Source organism: Populus alba, chromosome 16, assembly GCF_005239225.2.
Source record: "Populus alba chromosome 16, ASM523922v2, whole genome shotgun sequence".
In the NCBI taxonomy this organism is placed as follows: domain Eukaryota; kingdom Viridiplantae; phylum Streptophyta; class Magnoliopsida; order Malpighiales; family Salicaceae; genus Populus; species Populus alba.
The window spans coordinates 3,348,579-3,370,778 of NC_133299.1; the positions used below are offsets into that span (position 1 = coordinate 3,348,579).

At 33.5% G+C, this 22,200-nt stretch overlaps 2 protein-coding genes across 2 annotated transcripts; one reads left to right on the forward strand and one right to left on the reverse strand.

Annotated features, from left to right (window-relative positions):
- Positions 1-7,222: 7,222 nt before the first annotated feature.
- Positions 7,223-12,189, reverse strand: LOC118031934 (triacylglycerol lipase SDP1). The gene is made up of 4 exons (XM_035036444.2): positions 11,502-12,189; positions 9,755-11,180; positions 8,818-8,961; positions 7,223-8,494 (listed from the first exon to the last, which is right to left on the reverse strand). The coding sequence occupies exons 2-4, from the start codon at positions 11,171-11,173 to the stop codon at positions 7,484-7,486; spliced, it is 2,574 nt and encodes an 857-aa protein (XP_034892335.1). The 5' UTR covers positions 11,174-11,180; positions 11,502-12,189; the 3' UTR covers positions 7,223-7,483.
- A 4,418-nt stretch (positions 12,190-16,607) lies between these two features.
- On the forward strand, positions 16,608-21,438 carry LOC118031935 (uncharacterized). The gene is made up of 3 exons (XM_035036445.2): positions 16,608-17,282; positions 17,405-21,027; positions 21,173-21,438. Exons 1-2 carry the CDS (start codon positions 16,950-16,952, stop codon positions 20,996-20,998), a joined length of 3,927 nt encoding a protein of 1,308 aa, XP_034892336.1. The 5' UTR covers positions 16,608-16,949; the 3' UTR covers positions 20,999-21,027; positions 21,173-21,438.
- Positions 21,439-22,200: the final 762 nt, after the last annotated feature.

Consider the following 22,200-nt stretch of genomic DNA (forward strand, 5'->3'; position numbering starts at 1 on the left):
ATAGAAGTGTAACACAATAAAAACATGTCTCAGGATACCATCACTATTGCAATGCAATGAAGTCGAATGATGCCACGAAGTTAATTAATTCTTCACTTATGAAAAATGTTTCACATGCTCTCAAATACTATTGATTGTTAAATCCTTATGCAAAGCGGAATGAGATTTGAAAAGAGTTTCAAAACTTATTCAAAGTATCAATGACTATAATGTTGCAGACAAATATGATTTAACATTGCAAACACATTTCATGCTAAAATAGTTAAATCAGAATATTATTGATGAAAGGATAATAATTACACTAAGAAACCATTCACTGAAATGTTAAGTCAGACTACTTAGGATTTTCCTAATACTTGGGGATCATGACACATTTGTTAGACGGTGCACTTGATCTTCAAATATAAATTAATCAATTATTGAATTAATAATAAATTAAATTGTTTGATTTACTTAATTTTATTAATTTAGAACTATAAGTTATATTTGGGCCAATATATTAGGAATCTAATGAGTCACACACATTAAAAACTATTCGTCATAAATTAAACTAGGATAATTAATCAAGTGTGACTTGATTGAAAATAATTTTAGAAACTAAGCAGTAGAATATATTTAATTTAGGGATTACAATTCTAATCTTAGAATAATCAAGTAAGGAATTGATTGATTAAATTTTTAAATTTATTCTTAAATAATATATAGATATTATTTAAAGGGCAAATATAAAGTTATGCTTTTTATTTTTAAGAGGTTGTCTATTAGACAAAAAAAACTATACAAGTCACATAATAGAGATCTAGCACTCTACGCATAGTAATCCTTCTCTTCTAAATAGGAATATAGGAGATTTCTCACTAGTAATTTTAGTGAATTACTGTTGGAGGTCAGACAATTAGATGACTTGTGATTTATAACAATCCAACATTTAAATAATTATTCAAAGTCGGAGAAGATCAGATCTTCAGATAATAAATCCCTAAAAAACTCTAAATCTATCTAACAGAATCTTAAAGACTTCTAAATATTATTTTAAATTTATTATTTTCATTACGTGTATAAATTTTAGGAACTTAACACACAAAGCAAAGTTGGCCGAAATTGATACAAAATTAGCAACGTTGTTGTCAAAACTCCATGACCCAAATAAGGGTGGATTGAGTCCTTCTTGCAAATGGATTAAATGTGCAAAAGCCTTCTCTTAATACTCCAAAGGATCCCTAAATTTAATTTTGACCAAAACTTGTATAATTAGTCCATTCAATACTTCTTTTAATGCCTTCACTTTGGATCTTGGAATGAACCTATTTGAAACGTGTAATAGATACTTGATATTTATGTGCCCATCCATATTAGTGTCTATATAACTTGGTTTTCCAAGCTACCCTCAAATGAGAACATTTCGTGTTGTTGACGTTGTGATTCTTTAATACAATATTGTGGCGCACTGTCGAACCAAAAAAAAAAAGAAGAAGTCAAGTGAAAGCATATTAACTCAAAACTTCAAGGCCTAAAACTAGTCGATTACGAATCTCTCCCTAAATGTTAACCTAATTTCAAACTAGTCTTTTTAAAGTTTAAACTCTTGCAATTCTATCATCTGGGTAATTGTTATTTCAATTAGGTCCTCCATTGAAGTTTAGGTCCATAGAATATGCCGCTGGTAATATTTTTGGACAAATAAAATCAAGAAGAAAGATGTCATCTGCTGCTGAAATGGGTGCTCCCAAATTATCCATCTTTTATCATCGGATCCATAAATTCTATCCCCCTCTCACCTTTTTTGTGAAAAGATTAGTTTTGAAGAAATTCAATCTTTCTAGCGACAGACTAACTTCTAAATTCAAGTACAATATCCCAATTTTCCTAGAACATTTATAAGTATATTTGTCACGTCTAATTTGGGTATTCATCTAGACAAGGTTATCATATCAATTAAAATAATATCATTTTATTTTATAATTTTTTTGAAAAAATTAAGCTAATTAGATTTAATCGTGTTAATCATGTTACGAGTTTCATGAACGAAATATATATATATATATATATATATATTATTTAAACCTGACGTAGCATGGATCAAACTTTGAATGACAAGTTTTAACATAAAAGCGTAATCAAGCTTAACCGCTATGATTTGAAATCACTCTCACTTTGCATCCATAGAAATTAAAACTCGAGAAGTTTTTTTATATAATAATCCGTGATGAAGATCGATTACCACAAATCCCGTGATAGGTTCCCGGTGCGATTGAAATTAGGTCAGAAATAAAGAGGGTGGCCCACAGTGTAACCATAAGCCTTCAAACTTGACATATTTATGAGATTGGCCGGAGGAGGAAATGCAAGCGACATCCTATATATATATATATATATATATATACACACCAGTTACATGACCCGCGCGATATCACGGATTAATTTGTTTACATAAAAAGTATTTAAAAAAAATAAGATTTAAAATTATTAGGTTTTTCTTCAAAGTTATACCAAAAAATCTTGGGTTTGGCTGCAACATTTGACCCTAGAGTAATATTTATAATATTAATAATAATATTAAACTTACACGACTTAAGTTTAAATGAGTCTGGTTGCAACACCGGATCCAAGAGCATCGGATGTGGGTCTAACTATAAGATCGTGTTATAAAAACGTGATAATTAAATAGATTAATTAAAAAGAAAAAAAACCAAATAAAAAAAACCAATAGAAAAAAAAAAACTAATGAAGAAAAAGAAAAAAAAATTGAATTAATTGGGTTAACCTTTCAAACTATGTTAACCCGTCAAATCTGAGATCCGTGTCATAAAAGTTTGATAAACCCGGAATTAACAGGGTTAACCTGTCAAACCAAGTTAACCTATCAAGCCCGGGATACATGTCATGAAAGTCTGATAATTAAATAGAAAGAAATTTAACATTAATAAACTAAACTAAACAAAAAAAATTAATTAAAAAGAAAAAAAATCGTGTTAACCTGTCAAACCAGGTTAAGCCATCAAACCCTGGATCCGCGTCATGAAAGTTTGATAACTAAATAGAAAAAAAAATTTGACGGGTTTACCTAGAATTAACTGGGTTAACCGTCAAACTAAGTTAACCTGTCAAGTCCGAGATACGTGTCATGAAAGTCATAATTAAATAGAAAGAAATTTAACATTAACAAACTAAATTAAACAAAAAAATTAATTAAAAAGAAAAAAAAAATTCGAGTTAACCCGCCAAACCAGGTTAAGCTATCAAACCCAAGATCTGTATCATAAAAGTTTGATATCTAAATAAAAAAATTAACATTAACAAACTAAATAAAAAAAATTATTAAAAAAAACAAAAAAATTAAAAAAAAAAGAAGAAGAAGAAGAAGAAAGAAGACAGTTAATATATGTTGTAATATAATATAATATAATAATTATATTAATATAATATATTAATAATAGAATAAGTTAAAGGCGTGGGGAAGCTACAGTAGTTTCCCCACGCCTTTTAGTATATTACTTAATTAATATATATATATATATATATATATATATAGGTGGGGAGGAAACCCAAGTAGGAGGAGGTTGGAAAGTTGACAAAAACAGTTCCACAATTACGGCAGAGATTGATCGCACTTTTGGCGCCGACTGACACAGGCACACGGAAACAGTTGGGCACACGGAATTTTTTGTGTTTATAAATAAATTAAGAGTATTTTTGGAGTAAGATAAAAGTTGGTTTTTAAAATATTTTTTTATTAGGAATATATTAATTTTTTTTGATATTATCACATTAAAAAATAAAAAATATTAATTTAAAACTAGAAAAAATTAATTTTTTTTAAACATATAGTTGGACTATAATAATAAACATAACAAAAAAAATATATACAGTGAATGTTTTGTTATTGTTAATAAAATGTTGGAAATAAAAATGAATGAATTGAAATTTTAATGTTGTATTTGAAAAAATAATAATAAATTAAAAAATTAAAATTCTTAATACATTTATAATAAACATAGTGACTATGATAAAATTTATTTTTAAAATAATATTAAAAACAATAAAAATGATTGTGGTAATGTTGATATGATAGTAAAAATTAAGACCATCATTGTCACGAAGATAATAATAATAACGATGATAATAATATTAATAATAAAAATAATAATGATAATAACATTGAGATGGGGATGATGATAAAATAGTTTAGTCCATAATAAATAGAAAAAACATATAATTTTTATATAAAATATCTTTGCCCTTCCTTTTGTTTTATTCTGTCTCTTTCTTTTATTTAGGGTTGTGGCAGCACACGATATGAGTTATTTCGTCGTGTAAACTCAGTGGGCATCATTGGACCACAAGCACTCAGTATTGTTTGTGGTATAAGATGCATTGAATGAGAGGGAAAGGGTAATTTTTATTTTTCGTTTTGACTTTGTTGATATCCACTCCTTTCCTTTTCCTACGTGCCTTCGACGATTAATGTTCTAACAGTAGTTATCAAATCAAATCCTTTTTAGGGTTTTGGTTTGCCCACATAACATTGTAGATTAATGATATTTTTCTATATAAAAATAAAAAAATTAATCGAATTAGGGGTTGATATACTTAAATAAATAATATTTATTTTGATTTTTTTTAAAAAAATCAACTCAAATTAAATTTCAAAGATCCGCAAGGCGAAATCAAATTTAATAATTAGTTCAAGAGTCCTTATACTTTCAAATTCTTTTAATGTGGTCCATTCATTTTTTTCCAATGGAAGCATAACAACTATGATAGCTCCATATTCTAGTCATATAGTCCTTTCAAATAATTTTGTCTTCAGTGGTGTCATTTGGCTGTTGATTTTGTATTTACTAAGCAAAAACTATTTTCACATGTATAAAATACAAAAGAAAAGGAAAACTAATTGTTTCTAAATCTTAAAAAAAAAATAGAAATAAAGAGAATGTAATTTAAGGTATTAGAAATAGCATATTTCAAGATATATATATTTTCAAGTCAAGATTTTTTTTCTATGTACAACTCATTTAATACATAAAACATCACATTCAAAAGCAAGTTTCACATGGTTTTACTTGTTTTTTTATATGAGTCTCATAGAAAAAAGTTATCACACTCAACGTTATGATGTTTTCAAAAACTTAAGATAGTGTTTGTTTTTCCAGTTATACCATGTTTTTTTTTTCATAATTTTTTATTTAAATTCATTTTTTTGGAAGCGGGTCTCACATAAAAAAGTTATCACACTTAACCACACCACATTTCAAAAAACATAAGGTAGTGTTTGTGTTTGCGGTGACATTGTATCTTTGAAAAAAATGAATATCTTTTTAGATTGTTTTGATATGTTATATTAAAAATATTTTTTAAAAAAAATATATATTTATTATTTTAATATATTTTAAAATAAAAAATAATAATGATCCGGAAAGTGGATGAATGCATCATATTATTAATAATATAGTAGTCAATGAATGAAACGTGAAAACCAAGGATCACCAAAACATTCTTCCTTCTTTTTTCCTCCGCCTTAGTCAGAAAGTTATTGGACGTGCATAAAGGTTTGAGGAAAAATGGTGTTTCTTCCTTTTTTTATTTATTTTTATTTATTTTTATTGTAGTTTCCTCCTTCAATGATTTGGATCATACTTGTTAGTTGATATGTATCACAGTGTTAGGTTTATATTTAGTGCTCTTGAAAATATTTTTATTTATAATAGAGGCTGTGCCTCAACGTAGAATAAGTTTTTTATATACTTCTGATTTTAACATGTGGTTGGTACTGTGATGTAGAGTATTTTTTAAAAAAATAATTTTTACTTAAAAATTAAAAAATTTAAATTAGAGAGAAAATATGAATCCTAAAAGCATCATAAAGAAGTTGAAAAAACATATATTACTTTTTATACTATGGTCGGCTTGACAATTTACAAAAAAAAACAAAAGAACTATGACTCCCAAAGCACCAAGAAAATATTTCTATGAAGACAACAATCCACAAAAAAAGGTTAACCCATCAAGATCAAAAACCTTAATTTTCTCGTTATAGTCTTTGCGTTTCAAAAATATTTTTGAAAAAAATTTAATTTTTATTATTTATTTTTGCTTTAAAATAATATGTTTTTAGTATTTTTAGATCATTTTAATACGATAATATCAAAAATGATTTTTAAAAAATAAAAAAAAATATTATTTTGATATATTTTTAAATAAAAAATACTTTAAAAAATAACCACAACCATACTTTCAAGATGCTATTTGTCTCAAAACAAGCTTTTCACAAGATAAATCCCTGTGAGGGCTTTTTGAAATTGGGCAACTAGCAGACATGATACATAAAATATCCAGAGACTGACCAAATTCAATGTGTGACCTGAGCAGGAGTTATTTATAACCTACTCCATGTGGTTTGATTAAATTAATTAATCAATCAGAAACTATATACTTAATCTTTTTAATGAGTCAAGAAACTTGGTGTCTCTTTTTTAAGCAATCTATCAATTTTGTGTTGTTTTTCAATTTATTTTCGTGCTTCTATTTTCAAAAACATAAAAAGAGAACAAAAGTGGGTACAATAGGAAATTTCAAGGAAAGAAAACAATTTTAGAATAAGAAATTACTAGGTCGAGGATGGTTAACATTGATCAAGGGATTAGTATATTGTTTTTTATATCAACTAATTTCAAGAAACTACAAAAAAGAAATTATAACTAACAAATCCAGATTATCCAACAAGTAAACAATACCATGAGATTGAAAGATTCATTATGAAGGCCTGGATTCAGGTCAAGTTGTTAGTTATTAGATCAAATCTTTTTTAAAAGAAAATCCTTGATGTTAACCTAGTCAACTAGATTTGACTAGTTTAATAAGATTACATGTTAATATGTAAATCTATCAGGTCACTCGAGCTTAGCAAAATCAATATTAAAATCAATTTAAATTGAAACTCGAACTAAATTTGATTTCAAGTCACAAATTTACAGGTTTAATAACTATGTTCCTTTGTCCATTGACTAAACCCGATCATTAGCATTGATGTTGCAAAGAGCGATCACGTTTAAGGCAACTAAACAAGCTAATGGACTCAACTGGCAAGATGCATGTCATGGCCAGTTAACAAAGGTAGGAAGGGGCTCTCACAGCATAATAAACTTCATGGTGTTTATGACACACAAGTGTGCACACATTCATGTATGAATGCTTTGAGAGAGAGGGAGAGGAGAGGAAGAGGTAGACAAAAACCTTATCATTTGCTTAAACGTGTGAGGATTACAATTGAGGCACAGCATGTGCAAGATTTAGTATACTACAGCAACATCTTGATGCTTGCAGATTGCTTTGAACTGCTCTTTATAATTCACTTCTAAGTATTTTGTCTGAAAATCAATTTTCTACTCCACCTGTGACTGGGCAAACCTTTGATTAATAGTAACCTGGGAATCGATCGACTCCACTCAATGGTTTGGTAGGGTAATGAAAAAGTTACTCAAAGTTAACCATCCACGACATGCTTCTCCTGAACATCCAGAATGACAGGATCATCTGTGTGACTAAGAGTAGAAGCTGTTCTATGCAAGGGATTTGTTGGGGAGGGATCATCATCGTCATCGGCAGCAGAGTCCGATACTGAGCTAGCATCCATGTCCTTTTCAGGACAATCAAGCTGAACACATTCAGGAACTTCACTATTGTGATTTTCCTTATCGTGGACCCTATTGGATAGCACCATGTCCTCTTTCTTCACAACATTCAGGACAAACCCATTAAGGATTCTTTCATGCTGCAAAAGATCTCCTTCGGTGACTGTAATGCTAGAACCACCTGTAGAAATTCTATTGCTAAAATCTCTCGGGTTGAATTCACTTTCTGAATTTCTATCTGGAGTTGACAATCTGGAGATCTGATTATATAAATCCCTGTCTCCCATCTGAGCACCAGGAGAGTTAGGATGACACACGAGACCTTTGGTGAGCTCAGAATCCACATCCAGACTTTGGACAAAGTCAGTGAACTTATTTGCAGAAGGAGTCCTCATCAAAGGCCCACCAGATCTTGTCCAAGAATTCAAATCTACACTCTCCGATTCACTATCACTTCCATCATGATGTAGGTTACGTTGGGTTCTCAAACTCCTACCAGTAGAAGTTCCTGCAGCCACACCAACTCCTTGATGGAATGTGGAAGCAACGTCAACAAGGAGGTCTTCTTCAAGTGAGCCTGTTGAGTTTTCTCGAGCAATGCAATTCCAAGAAGGAATTCTTTTTGATGCACTAAATTTCAATGAGCTCGCAGAGCTTGCTTGGCCATGAGAAGCAGCAGCAGCCCTCTCAGCACTCCTTTTGAGTCTACGCATGTGGTTCAGAACAGCCACGCACTCATCAAGAGCAAGCTCAATGCCACAATTAGCTTTTATGGCAGAAAGCTTCTCCCACGTGCACCTTCTGCCTTGGTTGGATGCCTTTTGAAGTTCCACATGAGTTGGGTTCTGTATAATTTTTAAGTACTGCATGATAAACAAGAATTGAATTCAAGCAGCCGGTCGGTCACCATGAGAGAGATTGTCATTTAATTTACTTGGAGTAACTGTTTTGTTTTGTTCTTTTATTTTTCTTTTAAACAACGGGCTGGAGAAAAATGTTAAGTAATTCACATGCTGTACGTTGTGCAGAATTGAATCAGAAATGTCCAGACTGATGAACTTTCGATTTCATCATTCCTTTTAGAAACTTATATAAACACCTCAATTCCAGGTCCCAATTTAATTTTTTTTATCATTATTTAAAACAGCCACCTTACTAAAGTGTAAAGCCTTTATTTGACATGTACCTGAGCGAGAGTGGCAGTATTAACAACAGTGACATCACCCTCCCAATCTTGCGCAAAAAGCTTGGCAAGTCCACCTAATGGAAAACCAAGTTCCAATACCTGATTGCACCTATGTTTTACCTCCATCTCAGTGAGATGAGCAAGCTACAAAGTTAAACACCAAAATGAGTTATTTTCATTTCATCGGAACTGTAAAAGACAAAGCCAAAACATATGAAACAAAAGCACTCAACTTCAAGCAAGGGCTAAGAAACAAGCATTATAACTGAAGTATCTCCATGCTAGCACACCTTATGTTTGTAAAAGCTACCCCCTTGGAGGATCATGAAAGCTACATGTATTGCATTGTTATATATGTCATAATCAAAACCTACATCTAGAACCATTAACTCTACACCAACAAAGAACACATGTAGTTGAGGAAAGAAGTCAATCCTCTGCATTCCCTAGCACGTATTCAACCAACCCCAATTGAAACGCTAATCCCTCTTCCTTCAGTTCAATCACTAGTTGCGAGATCTTAAACCACTGCAAAGCAAACATGGCCACACTACTTAAATCTGTTATATGCAGCTGTACAAATAGTTCACATGTGATTTATGAAGAGTTTTAGCCAGCCTCTGAATAGAATAGCTTTATATGAAATTCAAAGAAGATAACTAATGATAATGATGAGCTGGAGTGTTAAAATCCGTAAGACATTGGTCCAAATAATTTAAATTGGCGGAAAACTTTTTCCTCATACACCATCCAGGCAAGGGAACCAAACGTAAGCATTTCTGATGTAAATTAACAACCCTGGGAAAACCCAGCGACGAAAAAGAAAAGCGAGCATCTTGGGAAGGCTTTCGACATTCAATGACAGACATGATAATAAACATGTACCAATAGCAATTAAGGCAGCATAAAATGTAAGTTTGAAGCAATGTCTGCATACCTTGGCAGCAAAGCTACCTCCATATGCCCTCACTATATCCTTCAGTCTCAACAATGGAGCGATGTGAGGATTTGCCTGACTAACAATAAAATGATTGACATTGAATAGTTCTTTCAATTGTATCATTGGCAAATCAATCTCTAGGCTACCATCCCTCCACCTACGCATTGGTGCGCCTGATCCCTCCTCAGGATCCAGATTAAAAGGTGGGTGATAAGGCACAATTTCTCCACTCCTGTCCTTTGCCATTAGTTCCTGAGCTTCAAAAAGACCAGGAAAGGCACAAGAAGCAGTGACTGCACTCCATATAACGACATGAGGGGAAGTCAGGTAATTAAGGCATCTAGGGGGCTCGTGCTTCCTGGGTGAGCAAACTGTGATCCCAAGAATTCGACCTGTCATGTCATAAGCTTCTTGAAATGTAAGATTACTTGTAAGATTCCTTAACATCCATTGCAACTGCCGGATTTCATGAACAACTCCTTGTCTCATGACCCTCTTAACAACAGTGAAAATTCCACCCAATTGATCAAAAAACTGCAATGAGTGCCAGGAATCCTCAAAAAAACTTTGCAGCTCTGGCCATGACCTGGTGGCAACAACTGCACACATAATGGACCCAACACTAGAACCAGCAACTATACGGGGCACAAGCTTATGCTCCACCAGTGTTTTCACCACACCCACATGAAAGGCTCCAAGAGAAGCACCTCCACTCAGAAGCAATGCTGTTCTCCCAAAAGCATGTCTTGTTTCATGCATGAAAGCAAGCTTTTCTTCCAATGAAAGCTCCTCTGAATCGGAGTCACAAACCATTCTTAACTGAGTTGAGACCTCATCAATATATTCCTTTATGAGCTTGGGCACTTGAAGCCTATCCTTGTGAAGCTCAGGGTTGCACATATTTCCGAGGTTTCTTACAAGATCAGCTCTCATACAGAAGATTATATCTCTAAGACATCCCTCTTGGCGACGGTGGCGAAGCTCTTGAAGCTTGTTCCTGACCAGTTCTTCATCGTAAAGATCACATTCATGCATCTTTGGGGTCTCTTTATCGAGCATCTTAGCAGCATGAGACCACTCCTCATATGTCAACGCAGTTCTCATCATATTCCTCCAAAATTTCCTCCTGTAGGCTGTTTCTGCCCTCAACTTAACATTAGTATATCGTTTCAATAAAAATGCAATTATCATCATCATGACCAATATCCCTTGTGGATTCCTTGGATGAAACCATGAAAACATAGGTGCCACGAAGTCACCAAATCTATAAATGTAATTCAACAGCACATGAAAGATTTTATGCCTAAAATGTGAGATTGAATTGCAGAATAGAACTCTGAAAGCAATTGTCCTACCAATGATTGATGAAGGTCCAATTTTGAAATGATCAACATTGGCCTCATTGCTTATATCCATATCTTGGCTAAAACCAAAAGAAAAAAGAAGTTATGTAATTGGGGGCCTTCTTTTGTCAAAGCTCAAAAAAAAAATTAGCTTGTAAGAAACAGAGATGAAGCAACTACAATAGATGGTCACCAGGTATCAAATTTCACAATTGTGAAGGAACTATATGGCAAGAGATGATTCTAAGGAGAATTAAAAGGACAATAAAAGAATTGAATTTGTCTCTCCTCAGTCTGGATAGCAATATAGAGACAGTAGAGTAAATAGAGTAAAGGGATGCAATCCTTAACAAACTGGTTATCACAAAATAAGGAGATGCTTTTACGTAACAAAGTCCAACCTTTTTGATCGTGTCCTGTCCTGTCCTGTCTCAACAAGGAAACACAGAATCTTCAAATTCCAGACTGCCACCAGCCAAGCTAGCCAAATGAGTTCTCAATAACCAAGCCCTAAGAACACTCAAATGAAAGGAAGAAAAACGAACAACTCAACCACATACTACAAAACAAACAGAAGGGTCTCAATATCACCACCAAATAAATAGCAAAATCCACTTGAAAAACAAACCCAAAAACTAAGAAAACCCGATAAACCAAATTCAAGAAAGAAACCCAGGAAAGGGAAGAATGTACAAATTTCAGCCAAACAGAGAAGGGAAGACAGAGACTTTGAGAGTGAAAGAGAAAGGGTTAGATTAATAAAAACAATTAATACAAAGATTGGAATCATGGGACATATTGGGAAATGTGAAAAGAAGATAAGGAAATCGATACGGTTCGGTTACGTTAAGAGGGAGTCGAGCGGGGATGATGGATCTGACAATGACATGTAGCGGTTGCACTCAAACGGAGCTAGAGGAAAACTTTACTGATAATCAATCACTCAATAGTCAGACAATACAAGACATTTTAAAAGGGTGGTTGGTGGTTTGCCTGTAAATTTCTTAAAAAAAGATTGATTTGATCGTGTTGTATTGTTTATTTTCCCTGGTTTTATTTATTGATGTGATTTTGTTTTTGGATTTTAGAAAGCAATCGATTGTGTAGACGAAGAAACAATCTTTTCTTTTCTTACCATCTTTCTTTCATTTTATTAATGCGCCTGTTGTTTGTCGCTTGCATTGGAAATGGAGAAGGAAGTCTTATTGCATGGGGTCGACAATGATTACAGGAGGTTTTTTCAGTTTTTTTTTATATAAAAAAAATACTAATTTTAAAACAAGAAATGGTTGATTTGCAAAGTTTTGAAATTCAAGATAGCAATTTGTTTTCCAAAAAACACTTACTACGTAAATTGCACTGGTTTGAGGGCCCCGGTTTCCGCTATGAATATAATCAAAATTTAATTTTAATGTAAAAAAATATATAGGTGCTGTTAAGATTTTTAAAAATAAAGTGAAAAAATTTCAATTGTGAATTGAAAACTGCTAGCATTTATTAAATTAATCAATAATCACATGTCAATAAATTATAAAAAGAGTTATCAACAAAAACCTTAAGACAAACACAATTTTGTGCCACATCATTCTATTTAATTTCTTTTATTTAATTATACTTGAATATTTTTTTGAATAAATAAAGATAAAAATCTAATTGTAACAAAATAATTTAGTAGTATAGTTTCTCATACTCTTATTAATTTGACTTGACCCCACTATTTAGCCCTTGCATGGCCTTGTTTTCAAATAAAATCATGTTGATGTTGGCTTGATGTGTTCGATCTACCATATTCAAACAAGGATTGAAATTAAAAAGAAGATCAAACATGAAAAATTAAAAAAAAAATTGAGGACTGAAATTTAAAAATATGCACCTCATGTATAACAAAAAAAAGAAGAAAAAAAAGGCTGAATTCTTTTAGTCCTCAATTGGTCCAAAACTTTGATTTTTTAATCAATTCTATTAGGAACATTTGTTTGACTCGCCAAGAACCCTATAATAAGCTAATTAAAATAAACTATTGGAACAAAATTCCATTTAAAGTAATTTTTAAGGATGAATTTGAAAGAAAAAAATTGGTGTCTGAAATTAAAGAATAAAATCAACACCAGGAAGCTGCAACATAATTCACCTTTTTTTATTTTTTTTGTTACGGTGGAAACAAAGGGGAAAAAAGGACTAAACAGCTCCAGGGAGGCTAATCCCCATGATATGATGGAACCTAATCCCAGATCGTCAAATCATAATCACAGGAAGCTGCAAGCTTTGTCGTAAAACCAACACAAAACTTAGCCTCTCTCTAAATATATGCTCAATTCTGACAATTCAGTCCCTGTAATTCTCTAATCTCAAAAACAAAGACCATGTTGTACTTATGGAAACTCACTTGATCTGCAGATAACAATCTAATAACATTATCTTACGATATTCTCGATCCCAAGCTAGCTCCAGTCCTTCAACAATGGCTAATAACTTTGGAAGTAGGTTGCAAGCAACACCTGCAAATGCAGTAAATCCAAATATTCCTCCTCGACCAAACATTACCTTCATGGTGGTTTCTGAAAGCAAAACAATTTCTCTGCCTCTAAATCTACCATAAAGCTGAAAGAAACAGATGACTCTGGTCTGAATTCTCTAGCTGAATAATCCAGTCAACAATGTTCCCACCAAGAAAATTAGTTGCTCTAATGAAACCAAGTTCTTGCCAAACCTCCCAAGCTCTTCTGCAATCCCTAACACAACGCCAAGTATCCTCAATAGCAAGTTGTCAGCGAGGACATACTTTATTGTCCGTTAACCTCCTCCTAAATCGAAGTGTGTTTCTTGATGAACAGCCATGGAAGATGAGCCCAATTAAGTGCTTGACCTTTTCCATAGCATTAAGCTTCACTAACCAACGCTATACCCAAGTTGAGGGGTATAAGTTACAGTAATTGAATTTTTCCAAACCATATTCCAATTAATCAAATTTACAGCTCCCTCCCGTCTCCTTGTTACCCCAAATAAATTGCCTGGCATTTTTATCAATTTGCATGCATGTAGCATTAGGCAATCACATGTTCTGCATAAGGTAAATAGACATAGCTTTCAAGATATATTTTGCCAGAGAAACCCTTCATGTTTCGTTCAACAATTTACCCTTCTAATCAGCTAACCTTCCATTAATTTTATCAATGATAAAAATAAAATGAGCCCTTCTAACTCTACCTCGAATATGCAGAAATCCCAAATATTTTTCTACATCTTTTTCTTCTTTCTCCTGCCTACAGTCTTGGATCCCATAATCCTCAAGTAACTCAGACGAGTAACTTAGAGGATCAAAATCTAATCACCTACAAGTAAATATGATCTCCTATAAAAAAAAAAATTACTGCAATTAATTAGATTAACAACACTCTTAGATGAAAATTAAAGTGAGTTTGTTTGGTGTTGTGGTTGCTTTTTAAATAATTTTTTGTGCTAAAATGCATATCAATAATTTTTTTTATTTTTAAAAAATTATTTTTGATATCAGCACGTTAAAATGATTTGAAAACATTAAAAATATATTAATTTAAAGTTAATAAAAAATTTAAAAAAAATTAGTTTTTTCAAAAACGATTTTAAAATACAGAAACAAATTGTTTGATAGTGTAGTTATAATTGTTTTTTAAATAACTTTTCATGACAAAATGCATATTAATGATATTTTTTTATTTTTTAAAAATTATTTTTTATATCAGTATATTAAAATAATTTAAAAATATTAAAAATATATTAATTTAAAATAAATATAAAAATTTAATATTTTTAAAATACAAAAATAAATAGAAGTAAGACAAGAAAGCGAAGCCAACACCACCACCGTGCGATCTCCAACAATTGAGGTTGGACTTCAAAGAGGCCCCATGTTCAGCAGCTTCGGAACGTGCGACGCGGTTTCTTGTTCCTTTCATGGCCCCACCTTCTGACACTCTCCTCGGTCCAAAGAATCCAAAACCAAATCTCCAACTCTAATTAATTAGATTAACAACACTTTCTTTTACTTTCATATTTATTTACAGCTTAGTTTTTCTTGATGATTTTTTTATGAAATAATTAGTTAATCCTTTTAATTTAAAATAACAGCTATTGATTTCTTCTATTTTTCATATTTATTTATCAATTGGTCTTTTAATTGATTTTTTATGACAATTTGAACTTTAAAAAAAAAAAAATCCCATCCATTTTTAACCAAAATTCTCAATTTCACATACTAAAAAGAAAAAAAAAAGCATTCATTTCTAATCAAAATAAAAGCGACTGTATTGTAATTTTTGTCTAAATTAAACCCAAGAAAACTTCTTATCTACGATCATGTGGCCATATATATGATATCAATTAATTGACAGCTTAGCTTACTCTAATAAGGCTGTGTTTTATATTAGACTAATGATTATTTTTTTAAAGTATTTTTTATATAAAATAATATTTTTAATTTTAATTTTTAAAAAAAATTATTTTTAAAATCAGATATTAAAATAATTTTAAAATATATATATAATTTTAAATTAAAAAAAAATCTCAAAACTCTGTAACTGCAAAAATAAAAACATCCTAAGTGTCTGTTTAAAATGTGATTTAAATTGTTTTTTTTATACTAATATTTTAAAATAATCTAAAAATATTAAAGAAATAATTTAACATAATGGAATCGCAGAAAAAATAAAAAACCTAAGTTTTTATTAATTGAAAAGACAGAACAGCCATAGATCTTGAAAATGACCAGTTTCTTTGAATCTTTCCTCCTTGTTTGACAAAACCAGCCAGGGATTAACATGTAAACGTGTCAAAACCTGTGGAATCACTCTCTAAATTTCTATATCAGTTCTTGTACGGTGTTTGGTTGTCACTCTTGGATAAAATAAGAAGCACAGAGAATCACCGGTGATGCTTTTTCCGGTGGTGCCTCTCGTGATGATGACGATGGGCAAAGAATGTGGTGGTTATTTGTGCTGTGGGTCCACCCGATTGATTTTACAGCTATAAAAGCTGAAAGAGACCTCTCTAAAAGCCGCTATCTATCCTGTTTGGATTTTATATTGGTATTTTTGCATGTCGAAGTAATAGAGTAAAAGAATAGAATAGATATTTTTTAAAATATTTTTTATTTAAAATAATATATTTTTTATTTTTTAAAATTTATTTTTAATATCAACACATTAAAATAAATATAAATATTAAAAAAAAATTTAAACAAAAAAAATTAAACTTTTAACTCTTAAATGCTATCTATATTTATTAAAATTGAATCAATTTAGTAAATTAATTTGATAATTTATTGATTTTAAAATTTAATTTAAACCAAGTTTTATTTTGAAATAATTTAAAAATTGACTCGATTGTTACAACAGTCAATTTAAAGAATTTTTTAAAAAAGCTTTTTTCAAAACAATATTCATTTAAGTTTTTTTTTAAAAATTTATCCAAATTAAAATCATCTTATTTTTTAAAAAAAATCAAAACAAAATTATTAACTATGGTATACCCCAGAAGGAAGAATCAGTCAATTTATCAAAGCCAAGTCAATGGGAAATACAAGTCGAGGCACATTCAAACATGGCATCCTTCTTAACAGTTGAAGTTAAAAATAAAAATAAAAAACAAGTCGAGAAGAAAAAACCAACCAAACACGGCCACAGCACAACTTTGGAATGTCCATGATTTCTTTGAGCACATATCAACTAATATCCAGGGTGGCACCTTGCAAATCCACCAAAAACCAGTGTTGTCCGTCTGAGATTTGAAGAACAGAGAGAAAAAGCTCTTGTTGTTCCCTACTTTTGTCTCAGGGAACCAGATCCTTCCTTCTTCTTTTAAAGATTTTGAACATGATGCCTACAAAGCTTGGAACTGAAGTTGATTCTGATTATTCCTCCTTGTCTGAAAGTTCATCTATGAGCAGTGGATCATCATCATCATGTTATCAGAATGAAGATATTAGCAATGGGGGAGGAAGAGAGCTGAAGAGGAAAGTAAAGAAGCTAAGATCAATCAAGCTTGCAAGATTGCCAAGCTTGAAACTCATCACAAGACAATCTAAAGTCAAATCTGGTGATGTTTCTGTTCTGTCTAGTGATGCAGCAAGCTCACATCATTCACGCATGTCACCAAATTATATGAGGACCACCACTTCTTCAAATGCAAAGAAAGAGAATTTGCAGGCAAGTTCCTTCTCTCTCTCTCTCTCTCTCTTTTTTTAAAAAAAGAACTAGTGTTGGTAGGAATGTTCCAAGTAATGGAGATTTTAAATATCATAAGCCAAATTATCGTCTTTCCCATGCAGAAATCAGCAAGAACTTTGGCGAGGCGATCTAGTTTTAAACCTGCAAAGAGTTTGACGAGGTTGTCTAGTACAAAATTCAGGAGACCTTTGATGAGGATATCTCCTGGAGGAACTGACCTGAACAAAAAACTGAAGAAGTCAAGATCAATCAAGATTGCCAATCGATCTTCCATGGTTTTAGCCAGTGATGCTGATATACCACCCGATTTTTCGAAGGCAATGAACCGTTTTGATGGGAGAAACGTTCAGCTTCAGGCAAGTCTCCACAATTTTGAATCTGCTTTGAGTGGTAATGATGATAATAGGAAAATACCAAGGAATTCAAAGCCAAAATTAGCTTCTCCTGGTAACAATTCTATGAGAGTCATGACAAGAACTTCCACTTTGAGACCTGTAAGGATCTTAACAAAAGTGGCTAGCATAAGAACAAAGAGACCATCCATGAAGAAGCGTTCACAAATTCCAGACTCGGGCATACAGAAAGCCACCTGTTCCTCGGCTATCAAGGACTCCAAGTTTCCATACCATCTTGAGCCGCAACCAGGAGGAAGGGAATCTGAAGGAAATACAGCTATGGAGGTTTGTCCATACAGTTATTGCTCACTTCACGGCCATCACCATTCTGATATACCTCCTCTAAAACGCTTTGTATCAATTAGGCGACGTCTGTTAAGGAACCAAAAAAGCATGAAATCAGAAAGCCAATCCTCTCGAAGAGTAAAACGTTCTGGCAATGCAAGGAAGGGAACTCGGACAGGTCAACTGGCTTCTTGTGGAGATTCAGCAGTTCTAGAAACATCCCATGACAAGATAGCTGTATCTTCTTCCATTGGCAGAACAGCGGGACCAAGATCTGAGTCAACGAAAGAAGGTGCACATGGTGGAGATGACAAAGACACCAGCAATGTTATAAGTGTCACTGACATTCAAATTCTCCAGCAAGAAGCTGATGAAGGTAGGATTGAAAATTTGAACTTGGATGTGCTCAAAATTGATTCACACTCAAACGCTGCTAAGGCTGATGCATCAACAAGTGTAACCGATGAACAACTAAATAAAGCCAGAAGGCTAAACCAGAATAGAGTTGCGGAGTCTAGAGACATCAACAACATGGTCTCTTTTGCTTCCATCGGTAAGCCATTGCAAGAGGAAACAGAAGCCAGTGAAGAAAATAACCAAGATGTTGTGCAAAATTATCAGTACCCAAATGCAGATTCTGAGCATGGATACGCCATAGATGCAGGCCCTGAAACTCAGAAGGAAAAACAGAAGCATATGGGATTGTGGAACCTAATATATCAGCACATGGCAACAGGTATTGCCACAGAAAATGGAGCCCAGCCACCTCTCAATAAAAAAACCAAGGAAGAAGGGAAAGATGAGAACACATTACCTGGCATCAACAAATCTGGTTCTTTTCAGGATTTTTCCAGTACAGATCAGAGCAACAATGAGGAAGATCATGATGAACACAGTGGAAAAATTCACCAATACCAATGTAATGCCATTAAGTTGGTGCAAGAAGCATTTGATAGAATACTCGCAGAAATTCCTGACCAGTCATCTGATGATCAATCAATTACTAGTGACACTTCAGACAAGGAGCTGCTGAAGGATCAAAGTGAAGATGGGCAATTAAGCATCTTGACTTCCTATGATTCAGACGGAGACAGCATAGCTCATGAACCAGAAGAATTGAGGCTCAAAGCTCATAATGCCTTTGAAAGAGAGAAAGCACATTCAAGGGTGGAAAGCAAGTCTAACCAGCAAATGCCCAAGAGCTGGAGTAATCTGAAAAGGATACTTATCCTCAAGAGATTTGTCAAGGCATTGGAAAAGGTGAGGAACTTCAATCCACAGAAGGCACGGTTTCTACATGCAGAGGCTGAACTAGGTTCAGAAAAAGTTCAACTGCGCCATCAAACCTTGGAGGAGAGAAAAAATTCTGAGGAATGGATGCTTGATCATGCACTTCAACAGGTTATTTCTACACTAGCCCCAGCTCAAAAGAGAAAGGTAACTCTGCTTGTACGAGCATTTGAGACCATCACCCCACTCACTGAAGTTGGTACCTCGCCAAGTTTCAACATAGAAGCTTCTTCTCATACAACTCTAGTTAAAACCTGCAATGGTGCCTCTGACTGCAACGGGTCCATGGAAGGAAAAGAAACTATTTTTGGAATCACCCTTCGTAAGACATCAAGCCTTGACACAATCGCATCAACCACTTCGTCATTGGAGAACACTGTTGCAGACTTGAAGAACCAATTTGTTGCTCTCAATCTTGGTAATGGTGAAACTAATTCCATTATCAAAGACAATGAACCTGATTTCGCCAACCACTGTTTGGTTGAGGATACAGAATCTAAGTTATGTGACAGGCCTTTGCCAAATACAGATGATGCTCTACGAACTTCTACTGAGGATCTTGTGATAAATGGGGAAGTTCTCCCAGAGGATGCCAAAGGAGCAAGTTCAGTTTCTGCCTCGGAGGTTTATGATCGTGATTTAGGATTAAGCAGCCAAAACTCAGACACCAATAACCAAGACAACAGAATTTATGATGAATCAGATGAACCTGACGGCCAAACCCCAAAAGATAACGACGGTTCCCTTGCCAATACCAATGTGGTTTCTTCATCTACAATTTCTGCACCGGTAGAGGAATCATCTGAAGTTGCTGGAGAAGAGAATAAGCTCAAAAATAAGTTTCTCCAAGGGTCCACCTTGCTTCACGAATCAGAACCAGGTTGCACAACTGATGTAGCACATGAAAAGCAGAAACATGTGAAGTTCTGGTTCTTGATATATAAGCACATAGTATCAGGTAATGCGACACTTACTGAGGGAGCAGATAAGGAAGAACAAGGGGATGATGGCAACACATTGGTTGACATGAAAACATCGAGGAATGATGATGCGGACAACCAAAAGATTAAACTCCAACAGATGGAAGCCATAAGGCTGGTGGAAGAAGCAATTGACCAAATTCCTCTTCCTGAAATTCAAGATGACGCGCCTGATTATCAATCAGTTGCCAGTGACATAACTCAGGACCAGGATCAGGAGTATATTGAAAAGAAACCCGAGGGAGGAGAGAAACCATTCATCTCATCTTCCTTTGAGCGCACCAATGACAGCTTTGGAGAATCTGACAGCACAGAAGCAGAGGAGAGCACCACACTGTATCAACAAGAATCGCAGCTCAATTTTGATAACATCAGTGCACAAGAAAAGGCAAAACCAATACCAACAGAAGGAAACAAACCAAAGCCAGCTGTGCAAAAGAACTGGAGCAATCTGAAAAAGGTGGTCCTCCTCAAGAGATTTGTCAAGGCATTGGAGAAGGTGAAAAAAATCAATCAACAGGAGCCACGATTTCTGCCCTTGGACCCTTTAAGTGAAGCTGAAAAGGTTCATCTTAGGCACCAAGACTCGGATGACAGGAAAAATGCTGATGAATGGATGCTTGATTATGCACTTCGACAGGTCGTTGCTAAACTGACTCCAGCTCGGAAAAGAAAAGTGTCATTGCTTGTAGAAGCCTTTGAGGCAGTCACCCCTATCGGAAGTGGAGAGTGGTCAGAAACATGATACAGCAGCCCTTCTAGTTATTCTGTAAGGTGAGAACACAGCCCTTGAGTTTCCTTTCTGTTATTAGTTCAAAGCCAACAATCTTGTACACAAACTGCAGCCACATGATTTCTGTTTTTGAAAAATACTAGAAGTCATAAAGAATTAACAACTCAGTGTTTGAAAAATATGCAGGTGTGGCGACAAGAAGCTGCTAGTCGATAATTATTCATTTAGTAGTATCAGTAAGGCATGCTAAATAATCACGCAGGAGTAATAAACTCAGTGGATTTAGCATGCATACAGGGGATAGCATTCTATCAAAAGATGAAAGTAAAAAACTCAGTAAAGATAGTCAAGGTGTATAGGCTACTATCATTTTTGCTTTTTTAAAACCTTGTGAGTGTACAAAAGATGTTTGTTGTGGAGACTGAATAAGAGTTATGTTGTTATTCAATGCAGATTAGGGTTTTCTGTAAGTTTTTATGGCCAGATTCTCTTCGAACTCGGCAGAATCAGCAATCAGAATACTTAATATCTGATAAACCACCTAGTTTCCTGACTTCTCATTAGAAGCAAAAATTAAGAACAATAGTGAACATTACTGCACTAAATCTCCCGTTTTTTCTTGATTCTATAAATGACTTTCTTTCCCCAAGAAATTACAAATCTAACGGTATTGTAATCATTTTCTGGACCCATGATACATGATGCATCTGCAAGTAACGATAACAAATTACCATGCCAGCAGGTGAAGCAGGAGCAAACGAAAAGTTTCAACAAGGAAATGTGAGGTTTGAAAAGGCAAGAAACCAAGGAAATTCCCACGAAAATGAATTTTTGTTCCTTTTTAAAAAAAAAAAAAAAAAAACCTCAAGTAAATAGATAGACAGCTGTGAGCCATGTGTGTACCTTCTGGAGTGGAAACTACTAGTTTTGAAGGCGGGCTTCTTCTTTGTACTATAAAGACTGGTACTGGTAAAGAAGAACAGTTTCTTCTCTTTGCTATCGTGTCTTGAACAAGCCATCCACACCGCCCTTCCTTGTATTTGAAGTTTGAACCCAAGACCATTACATGAAACTTACTCGGCTACCATCCAAATTTGATCCATACCCATTAAAAACACAGCATTTCTGTGTTTCGAGCTGCTAAATTTTATTTCATGCATACGCAAATTGATTGATTGATTGATGAATGTTGCGGGGTGATAATCCTGGCCTGT

Excerpts from the sequence above, each read along its gene's own strand:
- LOC118031934 (XM_035036444.2), bottom strand. The coding sequence starts at position 11,173 with ATGGATATAAGCAATGAGGCCAATGTTGATCATTTCAAAATTGGACCT. Across the intron at positions 8,962-9,754 it reads GAGGTAGCTTTGCTGCCAAG|CTTGCTCATCTCACTGAGAT; the intron begins GTATGCAGACAT and ends TTAACTTTGTAG. Across the intron at positions 8,495-8,817 it reads ATACTGCCACTCTCGCTCAG|TACTTAAAAATTATACAGAA; the intron begins GTACATGTCAAA and ends TTTATCATGCAG.
- LOC118031935 (XM_035036445.2), top strand. The coding sequence starts at position 16,950 with ATGATGCCTACAAAGCTTGGAACTGAAGTTGATTCTGATTATTCCTCC. Across the intron at positions 17,283-17,404 it reads CAAAGAAAGAGAATTTGCAG|AAATCAGCAAGAACTTTGGC; the intron begins GCAAGTTCCTTC and ends TTTCCCATGCAG.